Source organism: Perognathus longimembris, chromosome 20 (assembly GCF_023159225.1).
Source record: "Perognathus longimembris pacificus isolate PPM17 chromosome 20, ASM2315922v1, whole genome shotgun sequence".
In the NCBI taxonomy this organism is placed as follows: domain Eukaryota; kingdom Metazoa; phylum Chordata; class Mammalia; order Rodentia; family Heteromyidae; genus Perognathus; species Perognathus longimembris.
Genome location: NC_063180.1, coordinates 43,622,134 through 43,633,249, shown reverse-complemented (window position 1 = coordinate 43,633,249; position 11,116 = coordinate 43,622,134). Strand labels below are relative to the sequence as shown.

The 11,116-nt window shown below is 47.1% G+C and overlaps 1 protein-coding gene across 1 annotated transcript; it reads right to left on the bottom strand.

The window, feature by feature from the left end:
- Window positions 1-4,043: 4,043 nt before the first annotated feature.
- Window positions 4,044-10,904, bottom strand: Tmem202 (transmembrane protein 202). Its single transcript, XM_048369543.1, has 5 exons — window positions 10,827-10,904; window positions 9,075-9,330; window positions 7,172-7,321; window positions 5,551-5,682; window positions 4,044-4,312 (listed from the first exon to the last, which is right to left on the bottom strand). Exons 1-5 carry the CDS (start codon window positions 10,902-10,904, stop codon window positions 4,152-4,154), a joined length of 777 nt encoding a protein of 258 aa, XP_048225500.1. The 3' UTR covers window positions 4,044-4,151.
- Between the last annotated feature and the right edge of the window lie 212 nt (window positions 10,905-11,116).

Genomic DNA, 11,116 nt, shown 5'->3' with positions numbered 1-11,116 from the left:
TACTATATCTGAGCTCTTTTGTTCAAGGCTGGCACTCTACCATTTGAGGCACAGTTTTACTTCCAGCTCTTGGTGGTTAATTGGAGTTAGGAGTCTCAAGGATTTTCCTGTCTGGGATGGCTTCAGGCCACCAAAATCCTCAGACCTCAGCTTCTTGAGTAGCTAAGATTACAGGTATGAGCCACCAATGCCCAGCTCACACATTTTATTCTTGGCTATAGAACTAAGAATATGAATATTGTGTTAATTTTTCTCTCCATAAAGGCATTCCTTATAATGTTTATCAAAGTCTAAAGACATATCCAAGGACGAAATGAATTCTGCTCTAAATCCCAAGGCCTTGAAAGCAGTGTGGAGCCAATAAACAAGCTGAAAAACTCCTTGCTAAGAACTAAGGTTCTGGTGCTTGAACTCGGGGCCTGGGCACTATCCCTGAGCTTTTCTGCTCAAGGCTAGCACTCGACCACTTGAGAAGAGCTTGAAGATGGGTTTATCAGCCTGTGAGGAGCAAAATCCTTTCAGAAACCAGATGAGAGGGTTTAGAAGTTAGCCTTCCCACATTCATACATTCAGGTGACAAGCCAGCCTTGGGTGTACTCTTGTGACAGACCTGGAGAGCAAGCTTATCTCTGAAGAGCTAAGCCACACCTAGATTTGCCCCACCAACACAGCCAGGATTGCATGTTTATTGTTGTTGCTTAATTTAATTCTCCTGGGGCTGGGAATATGGCCTAGTGGTATAGCGCTTCCCTTGTATACATGAAGCCTAGGTTCGATTCCCCAGCACCACATATATAGAAAAAGCCAGAAGTGGCGCTGTGGCTCAAGTGGCAGAGTGCTAGCCTTGAGCAAAAAGAAGCCGACGACAGTACTCAGGCCCTGAGTTCAAGCCCCAGGACTGGCAAAAACAAAACAAAACAAAATTTAATTCTCCTTCACTTCAACACAGTATCTTTTAGATGAGCTATTCCACGGATACCAGAATAATTGTATAGGTTTGATGTGCCACACACTTTCTTGAGAGCTTGTTTGGAGGTTCTAGCAGAGGAGCAACAGCTCCTTGACCGAAAACCGGTCCTCCTCTATTGGGGATGGTCTTCCTCTTCAAAGGAGCACGCAGCTTTGGGGGGGGCGGGATGGAGCCATGAAGGAGGAAGGGGACACCCACCTAGCCAGCCAGATCAGCCAGATCAACCCCGGCGATCAGCGGGGTGACAGATGTTGCAGCCAGATCGCCCTCACATCCCACACACTTCCTGACTCCACACACTCGGCACGTTGCTGTAGCATCCATTACATTTTCACCCCTGTAACTGGGGTAACATATGCTAACTTATATGAGGACAGTGACCATTCCTCTGGTGCTCATTAGTGTAAACTACGGCACACAGCTTCTGATAGTTTACAGGGTATACAATAAGTGATACCAAAGCTTGTTCAGGCCCGTGCCCCATATACATTAAAATCAAGATAACTATATAGAAACAAAGTAGGCCAGGAGTAGTGGCACATGACCTATTGCTACCTTTTGTTTGAAATGCCTCTGTGTGTGTGTGTGTGTGTGTGTGTGTGTGTGTGTGTGTGTTTGAGAGAGAGAGAGAGAGAGATACACGCCCAAATGCTGGTCCTGGGGGTGAGCTCAGCGTCTGGACGCTGCACCTGTGCTTTTGGCTCAGGACCAGCGCTCTACCACTTGAGCTACGGCTCCACTTCTGGCTTTTTTCTTTTCTTTTTCTTTTTTTGCCTGTCCTGGGGCTTGAATTAAGAACCCGGGCACTGTCCCCGAGCTGCTTTAGCTCATGGCTAGCACTCTACCACTCGGAGCCACAGTGCCACTTCTGTTTTTCTGGTGGAGTCTCAGGGACTTTTCCTGCCCAGGCTGGCATCAAACTGCAGTGCTCAGATCTCAGCGTCCTTAGTGGCTAGGATTACAGCTATAAGACACTAGCATCTGGCAACTTTGGGATTTTTTTTTTTTTTTGCCAGTCCTGAGGCTTGTGTCTCAGGGCCTGAGCACTGTCCCTGGCTTCCTTTTGCTCAAGGCTAGCACTCTACCACTTGAGCCACAGTGCCACTTCTGTCTTCTGTTTATGTGGTACTGAGGAATTGAACTCAGGGCTTCATGCATATTAGGCAAGCACTGTACAGCCACATTCCCAGCCCCAACTTCTGGATTTTTGATGGTTCACTAGAGATAAGAGTTCACGGGGCTGGAGATATGGCCTAGTGGCAAGAGCACTTGCCTCATACATGAAGCCCTCGGTTCGATTCCCCAGCACCATACAGAAAACGGCCAGAAGTGGCGCTGCGGCTCAAGTGGCAGAGTGCTAGCCTTGAGCAAAAAGAAGCCAGGGACAGTGCTCAGGCCCTGAGTCCAAGGCCCAGGACTGGAAAAAAAAAAATGGAGTTCACAAACTTTCCTGCCCAGGCTGGCTTTAAATTGCGATCCTCAGATCTCAGGCTCCTGTGTAGCTAGGATGACAGGCATGGGCCACTGGCACCTAGCAGAATTACTTCTAAAGATGATTAAAAAAAAAAATCAGTGGCCAGAGAATTTTACTGACTGGTAAGAGGTATAGGCAGACAGCAGTCCTAGAGATCATTAAAGGAGTTAAGAGTGTAATTTCACAGTGAACTAATATTTCTAACCCCCAAATAACCTTGCTTCCAGTTCCAAAGGCCACAGTCCCTTTTGTGAAACCATGGATGGCCTCAAATCCTCTGAGCAGATGGCACACTGTCCCCGAAAGTTTGAGCCCTTTTGTCAGACTTTTGCCTCTGTCTTCTGTCTCCCTTTACAATGCTTGCAAATGGCTGGAAAAAGTGGTATCACCTACTTTCTCATGTGATAGCTAAATGAAAAAAGAAACAGTGTGCCAGTCTTGAAAACAGACAACTGAATTTAATTACTCTGAGATTAAGTTACTACTAAAGGTGGGGGTGTGTGGGCCAATTTCTATTTGGAAATAACTCTTGTATCACCTGGGGCATAAAAGATTAGTAATGAACACCAAGCATTGTGGGACTTGTCTATAATTCTAGCTACTCAGAAGGCATAGAACTCTACCACATGAGTCACAACGCCACTTCTGGGGGCTCACACTTGTAGTCCTAACTACTCGGAAGGCTAAGATCAGAGGATCATAGAGATCAAAACCAGCCCCAGCAAAAAAGTTCATGCGACTCTCATCTCCAATTAACCACCAAAAAGCCAGAAGTGGAGCTTTGGCTCAAGTGGGAGAGCTCTAGCCTTGAGCAAAAAGGCTCAGGAACAGTACCAGGGCCCTGAGTTCAAGCCTCAGTACTGGCGCAGAGACACAAAAAATTCCAAACAGAGCTAATTGACATTTTTCACTGTAAGCCATTTTTACTTATTAAATTCTGACACCCAAAGAGATCTTTCCATCTATTTCTAGTTTCTTCCATGCATGACCCTACAACTTGGACTTCTTTTTGTTTTAGAAATTTGTTCTTAAGTAACTTGTCATTACTTTTTCTTTCTTTCTCTTTTATGCCAGTCCTGGGGTTTGCACTCAGGGCCTGGATGCTCTCTCCCTGAGATTTTTTGCTCTACCACTTGAGCCACAACAACTCCACTTCCAGATAGATAGATAGATAGATAGATAGATAGATATTTTTTGCCAGTCCTGGGGCTTGGACTCAGGGTCTTGAACACTGCCCCGGGCTTCTTTTTGCTCAAGGCTAGCACTCTACCACTTGAGCCACAGCGCCACTTCCGGCTTTATCTGTTTATGTGGTGCTGAAGAATTGAACCCAGGACTTCGTGCATGCTAGGCAAGCTCTCTACCTCTAAGCCACATTGCCAGCCCCTAGATATTTTTTGATGGATAATTGGAGATGAGTCTCACAGACTTTTTTTCCCAGGCTGTCTTTGAACTATGATCCTTAGATCTCAGCTTGCTGAGTAGCTAGAATTGTAAGCATGAGCCACCATTACTGTCTTTATGAGCAGTATACACATTTTAGATCGAGTGCACACAAAGGCATTAGCTTTAATGCTGTCCCTTCCAGTCATACATGAGGATAGGAAGGTTTCCTAGATTTCCAAAAATGCTCAGCCTCTCTCCCACTTTAAGGTTGGGCTTTCCTATCACCATCCCAATTTTATAGTTGATATTTCTTCCTCTACTTCATTTGGCAGTTTCAAATGAAGCCTGTGCATTATCTTCAGCCAATGACACTGCAGTCACTGGGCCAAAGCCCAGCCTTGACTTCTCTGTTGGAATCACAGTGATATTTTCCTCAGAAGGGAGATATTTGGAAATTACACAGTTGAGAAAAGAGATGATCCCTAGAGACAGACAAAAAGTTGAAATGAGGTTGGATAGTAGTTGATCTTTTCTTTTTCTTGCCAGACCTGGAGCTTGAACTCAGGGCCTGAGCACTGACCCTGGCTTCTTTTTTGCTCAAGGCTAGCATTCTGCCACTTGACCCACAGTGCCACTTCTGGTCTTTTCTGTATATGTGGTGCTGAGGAATCGAACCCAGGGCTTCATGTTTACGAGGCAAGCACTCTTGCCATTAGGCCATAGTCCCAGCCCCCTCTTTTTTTTTTCTTCTTCTACCAGTCCTGAGTACTGTCCCTGGCTTCCTCTTACTCAAGGTTAGCACTCGAGTGGCCACTTGAGCCATAGTGCCACTCCTAGCTTTATCTACTTTTGTTGACTCAAACCCAGTGCTTCCTGCATGCTAGGCAAGTACTCTACCGCTAAGCCACATTCCCAACCCCAGTAGGTGATCTTTTGTCTTCTAAAAGTTCTTACTGCTAGGTGCTGGAGGCTCATGGCTGTAATCCGAGCAACTTAGGAGGCTGAGACCTTATGATCACGGTTCAAAGCCAGCCTCGGCAGAAAAATCCCAGTGAGACTTTATCTCCAATGAACCATCAGAAAATCAGAAGTGGTACGGTGGCTCCAAGGGGTAGAATGCTAGCCTTGAGTAAAAGAGCTCAGGAGGACTAGGAAGGTGGCTTAGTGGTAGAGTGCTGCTTGCCTGCCATGCATGAAGCCCTGAATTTGATTCCTCAGCACCACATACACAGAAAAAGCTGCAAGTGGCACTGTGGCTCAAGTGGTAGAGTGCTAGCCTTGAGCAAAAGAAGATCAGGGACAGTGCCCAGGCTGTGAGTTCAAGCCCCACGACGACAAAGAAAAGTTCTTACTCCTTCTTTGTTATTCTCTTCTAAAGGCCTCTTGTTTCTCCTTAAACTCCAATGCTCCTATTTGCATTTACAGTAGTATTTCAGTCTGGTCAGGATAAAGCTTGAATCTCTTGGATTTAAATGATGGTTTGGATGTTTTCTTGTGGTCTTGAACAAATTACACAACCTGCCATACCCCACTTGGTGAGACAACAGCTTACTAATTCTAGGTTTTCTGCTTCTAAATCCATGTACAAATAAATGCTTAGAAGATGAAACCTTCTCCAAGATCCTCCCTCCCTTTCCAGAAATGAGTTCCCTTTTCCTGCTTGCAGCTGCCGCACAAGGCTGGGGGGGGGGGTGGAATGGGGGGACGGGGACTGACTTACCTGCACACATGTATAAGATGGCACTCCACCAATTAAGGTAATAGGGCCAGAGGAAATCAGACTCCATGACATCTGTTCGATGCCAGCGAACCTGCGCCACAAACAGGTAGAGGCAGAGGAGCAAGCAGATGGCTGGGACCAGAAGGAAAGATTTCACAACCTATCAGCATCTTTAATCTGCCTTGACTGTCACCCCCTGTCCTCTGCCTCTAGGATCATACATCTAGCAAGTATCAAAAGCAAAAACCTCAAGGGGCTGGGGATATGGCCTAGTGGCAAGAGAGCCTGCCTCATATACATGAGGCCCTGGGTTCGATTCCCCAGCACCACATATACAGAAAACGGCCGGAAGTGGCGCTGTGGCTCAAGTGGCAGCGTGCTAGCCTTGAGCAAAAGGAAGCCAGGGACAGTGCTCAGGCCCTGAGTCCAAGGCCCAGGACTGGCCAAAAAAAAAAAAAAAAAAAGCAAAAACCTCAAGCTGAGCACCATTGGCTCACGCCTGTAATCCTAGCTACTCAGGAGGCTGAGATCTGATTATCCTGGTTCAAAGCCAACCCAGGTAGGATTGTGACAATCTTATTTCCAATTATCCACCAGAAAACTGGAAGTGGATCTGTGGCTCAAAGTGATAGAGCACTAGCCTTGAGCAAAAAAAAAAAAAAAAAAAAAAAGTCAGGACAGTGCCCAATCCCTGAGTGCAAGCCCCATGGCCAAAACAAAACAAAACAACAAAAAACCCACTTGCTGGGCACTGGTCACTCTTCCCTTTAATCCTAGTATTTCAATAGGCTGAAATCGGAGGATTATAGTTCAAAGCCAACCTAGAAAGGGAAGTCCATGGGACTCTCACCAACAATTAATCAACAAATAGCCAGAAGTAGAGGTGTGGCTCAAGTGGTAGAGCCCCAGCTTTGAGTGAAAAAGCCAAGCAAGAGGTTAGAGATCTGAGTTCAAAACCAGTATACATACACCTACTCAAAGGATTTAAAAAAAGAACCTTGGGGATTGCCTAAGATGAGAAAGGGGCTTCTACCTTGGTGTAAAGTATGTTCTCTATAAGAAGACAATAGGATCTAGTGCCAGTGGCTTATGGCTGTAATCTTAGCTACTCAAGAGATGGAGATCTGACGGTCACAGTTCAAAGCCAGCCAAGGCAGGAAAGTCCATGATCTCTCGTCTCCAATTAACCAACAGAAAACCAGAAGTGTAACTGTGGCTCAAAGTGTAGAGCACTCAAGAACAGCGTACAGGCCCTTGAGTTCAAACCCTTGACTGACAAAAAAAAAAAAAAATAAGAATAGGTAACTAGGGCTGGGGATATAGCCTAGTGGCAAGAGTGCCTGCCTTGGTATACCCGAGGCCCTAGGTTCGATTCCCCAGCACCACATATACAGAAAACGGCCAGAAGCGGCGCTGTGGCTCAAGAGGCAGAGTGCTAGCCTTGAGCGGGAAGAAGCCAGGGACAGTGCTCAGGCCCTGAGTCCAAGGCCCAGGACTGGCCAAAAAAAAAAAAAAAAAAAAGAATAGGTAACTAGCCACTTAAGTGTGATATTAGAGGATAAGAAAAAAAAAGTTGCTAAGCCCAGAGAGATTGTATTACCTTGCCAGTCTAGGTCAGTACCTGATAAGAAGCTGAGCAGAGATTCCTTCATATCCAAGTTGATGGTCATGTTTTCCCTTCCATGGAGACAAGAGATAAAGAGCCAGCCAAGGGCAAAGAGTATGGCAAAGATAGCGATGAGCCAGAAGATCCTGGAGCCCTGCAGATAATCTATGGGAATAATAAGAAAGGAAGAGGGCTGGGAATATGGCCTAGTGGCAAGAGTGCTTGCCTCATATACATGAAGACCTGGGTTTGATTCCCCAGCACCACATATACAGAAAACGGCCAGAAGTGGCGCTGTGGCTCAGGTGGCAGAGTGCTAGCCTTGAGCAAAAAGAAGCCAGGGACAGTGCTCAGGCCCTGAGTCCAAGCCCAGGACTGGCCAAAAAAACAAAAACAAAAAAAAAGAAAGGAAGGGCCTGGTTAGACCAAAGGACAAATTGCTTAAGGAAGCCCTGGAGGGTCTTTTTTTTTCTTCTGCAATCTGCAGGCTTGAACTCACAGCCTGGGCACTGTCCCTGAGTCTCTTTGTGCTCATGGCTAGTACTCTAACACTTGAGCCACAGCGCCACTTCCAGCTTTTTCTGGGTATGTGGCACTGAGGAATTGAACCCGGAGATTCATGCATTCAAGACAAGCACTCTACCACTAAGCCACCTTCCTAGCTCCAGTTTGTAAGATTCTTATCTCCCATTATATCACCAAAAAAACAGAAATGGAGCTGTAGCTCAAATGGTAGAGTACTAGCCTTGAGGGGGAAAAAAAAGCAAAACTCAAGGACAGCACCAAGGCACTAATTTTGAGCTCCAGTACTGCCACAAAAAGGTTTTTATTAAAAAAAAATTGGGGGCTGGGGATATAGCCTAGTGGCAAGAGTGCCTGCCTCGGATACACGAGGCCCTAGGTTCGATTCCCCAGCACCACATATACAGAAAACGGCCAGAAGCGGCGCTGTGGCTCAAGTGGCAGAGTGCTAGCCTTGAGTGGGAAGAAGCCAGGGACAGTGCTCAGGCCCTGAGTCCAAGGCCCAGGACTGGCCAAAAAAAAATTGGGCTGGGGATATGGCCTAGTGGCAAGAGAGCTTGCCTCCCATACATGAAGCCCTAGGTTCTATTCCCCAGCACCACGTATACGGAAAACGGCCAGAAGGGGCGCTGTGGCTCAGGTGGCAGAGTGCTAGCCTTGAGCGGGAAGAAGCCAGGGACAGTGCTCAGTCTCTGAGTGCAAGGCCCAGGACTGGCCAAAAAAAAAAAAAATGTATTGTTACTATATGTTTAAGTTTTAGGGAGGTATTTTACTGTTTTAAAGATAGGGCTGGGAATATGGCCTAGTGGCAAAGTGCTTGCCTCGTATACATGAGGCCCTGGGTTCAATTCCTCAGCACCACATATATAGAAAAAACCCGGAAGTGGCGCTGTGGCTCAAGTGGCAGAGTGCTAGCCTTGAGCAAAAAGAAGCCAGGGACAGTGCTCAGGCCCCGAGTCCAAGGCCCAGGACTGGCAACAAAGACAAAACAAATAAAATAAAGATAGGGGGCACTTATTTGCATGTCACCTTTGCACAAGGGCCATGCTGTTCACCTCTGTATCGTCCCCCTTTTTGGCATATGTGCTGCTGAAGCTGTCATTCTATCGCTGTGAAGGCGAGGTGCAGGGGGGTTACTGTGTCACAAGTCAGGTGATGAAGAGTACCGAGTAATGACTGGCCACTGGAAACCCCGAGGCCAGCAGCGCAGGAAGGCTGCTCACATTCAGAACTTTGGCCAAGATCCATGCTGGGCTTGGAGAGGAGATAGCTAAGAGGTCTTGGAAGAAGGAAGACAAAAAGGCAATGTGGAAGGAAGTTCTGGAGCCTGGAGCCGGGGTAGAGGGGCGGGGGTGGAGGAGGGGGCGCCCGTGGCATCTACCTTCGTGGCACTCACAGGGTGGCTTGGGGATGTGGCTCCAGCACATCTCGTGCTTGCATATGGTCCAGAGTCCTGCAAAGAGCTCCACACCGGTTTTGGTCACCAGGAACTGCACCCAGCTCAACGGACACGTACAGAGGACCATCAGGAGGCTCAGGCCACAGAGACTGCCACAGAACATCCGGATGTAGGTGGATGTCCGATCCATGTGGTACCGCTGCTTCTCGTGTGGCATGGTGGCATTGGGTTCTTCCTTGGTGGGGAGGGTAGGCTACAAGGATGAGGGAAGTATTGCCTACCCCAAAAAGATAACCCCTGGCTCCCAAGCCTCCCATTCTTCTCCAGCTTAGATTTCTATGGTTTGGTTTGGTTTGTATTGGTCCTGGGGCTCAAACTCAGGGGACCTTGAGCTCTTTTTGATCAAGTAGTGGCAAGAGAGCCTGCCTCGTATACATGAAGCCCTGGGTTCGATTCCCCAGTACCACATATATGGAAAACAGCCAGAAGTGGCGCTGTGGCTCAAGTGGCAGAGTGCTAGCCTCGAGCAAAAGGAAGCCAGGGACAGTGCTCAGGCCCTGAGTCCAAGGCCCAGGACTGGCAAAAAAAAAAAAAAAAGGATAGCACTCTGCCTCTTGAGCCACAGCTTCATTTCTGACTTCCTATAGTGATTAATTGGAGATGAGTCCCATGGACTGGGGCTGGGAGTGTGGCTCAGCAGAAGAGTGCTTGCCTAGCATGCATGAAGCCCTGGGTTCCATTCCTCAGTGCCACACATACAGAAATAGCCAGAAGTGGCATTGTGGCTCAAGTGATACAATGCTAGTCTGGAGCAAAAGACACTCAGGGACAGTGCTCAGGCCCTGAGTTCAAGCGTCAGGACTGGCAAAAAGAAAAAGAAAAAAAGAGTCTCATGGACTTTCCTTCTTGGGCTGGTTTTAAACTATGAGCCTCAGATCTCAACATCCTAACTATCCAGGGGAGTTGATTTAAAAGTATCTATGGGACTGGAAATGTGGCTTAGTGGTAGAGTGCTTGCCTACCATGTATGAAGTCTGGGTTCGATTCCTCAGTACCACATACACAGAAAAATCTGGAAATGGTGCTGTGGCTCAAGTGGTAGAGTGCTAGTCTTGAATAAAAATTAAAAAAAATAAAAAATATCTATATAGGGGCTGGGGATATAGCCTAGTGGCAAGAGTGCCTGCCTCGGATACATGAGGCCCTAGGATCAATTCCCCAGCACCACATATACAGAAAACGGCCAGAAGCAGCGCTGTGGCTCAAGTGGCAGAGTGCTAGCCTTGAGCGGGAAGAAGCCAGGGACAGTGCTCAGGCCCTGAGTCCAAGGCCCAGGACTGGCCAAAAAAAAAACAAAACTATATAGATTATTTATTTATTTATTGCCAGTCCTGGGGCTTGAGCTCAGGGCCTGAGCACTCTCCCTGAGCTGTTTTTGTTCAAGACTAGCACTCTACCACTTTGAGTCACAGGTCCACTTCTGGTTTTCTGATGGTTAACTGGAGATAATTTTCAAGGCCTTTCCTGTGTGGGCTGGCTTTGAACCTGGATCCTCAGCTCTCAGCCTCCTGAATAGCTAGGATTACAGGCATGAGCAACCAGTGCCCAGTTAGAACATATCTTTCCCTAACCCTTGTATCAAAAGAATTTTCAGAGTGATCTTTTTCCCAGTCCTTAGGCCATTCTCTTATGAGTCCTACCTTTAAGTCCTCTTTCTCCCCTCTGATCTACAATTAGGTACCTCCTCACCCTTAGGTATTTCCGGTTGCCCTTCATTTTAGGGGCCTGAGGATGGTGGAAGGTCAAGGTTTGTTCCTTCCTCTCCATCTTGGCAGCCAGTTCACATCCTAACTGTCACGGAATTTGTCTGACTACATCTTCACGTATGCTGGCAGAAGCAAAAGGGAAGGCCAGGTCCTGTGGCACAGATACTGTTTATCTATCATATTCCTGGTCCTTTCAGATGAGGAACACATGACCACACTGTAAACACACATGTATGTGTGATACTTCCTATACACAAGCCCTTTCTTAAAAGA

Bases quoted from the DNA above. Each gene is read 5' to 3' on its own strand.
- Tmem202 (XM_048369543.1), bottom strand. From the start codon at position 10,904: ATGGAGAGGAAGGAACAAACCTTGACCTTCCACCATCCTCAGGCCCCT. The intron at 9,331-10,826 runs GTGAGGAGGTAC...TCATCCTTGTAG, and splicing joins GCAACCGGAAATACCTAAGG to CCTACCCTCCCCACCAAGGA. The intron at 7,322-9,074 runs GTGAGTGCCACG...TTATTCCCATAG, and splicing joins CCACATCCCCAAGCCACCCT to ATTATCTGCAGGGCTCCAGG.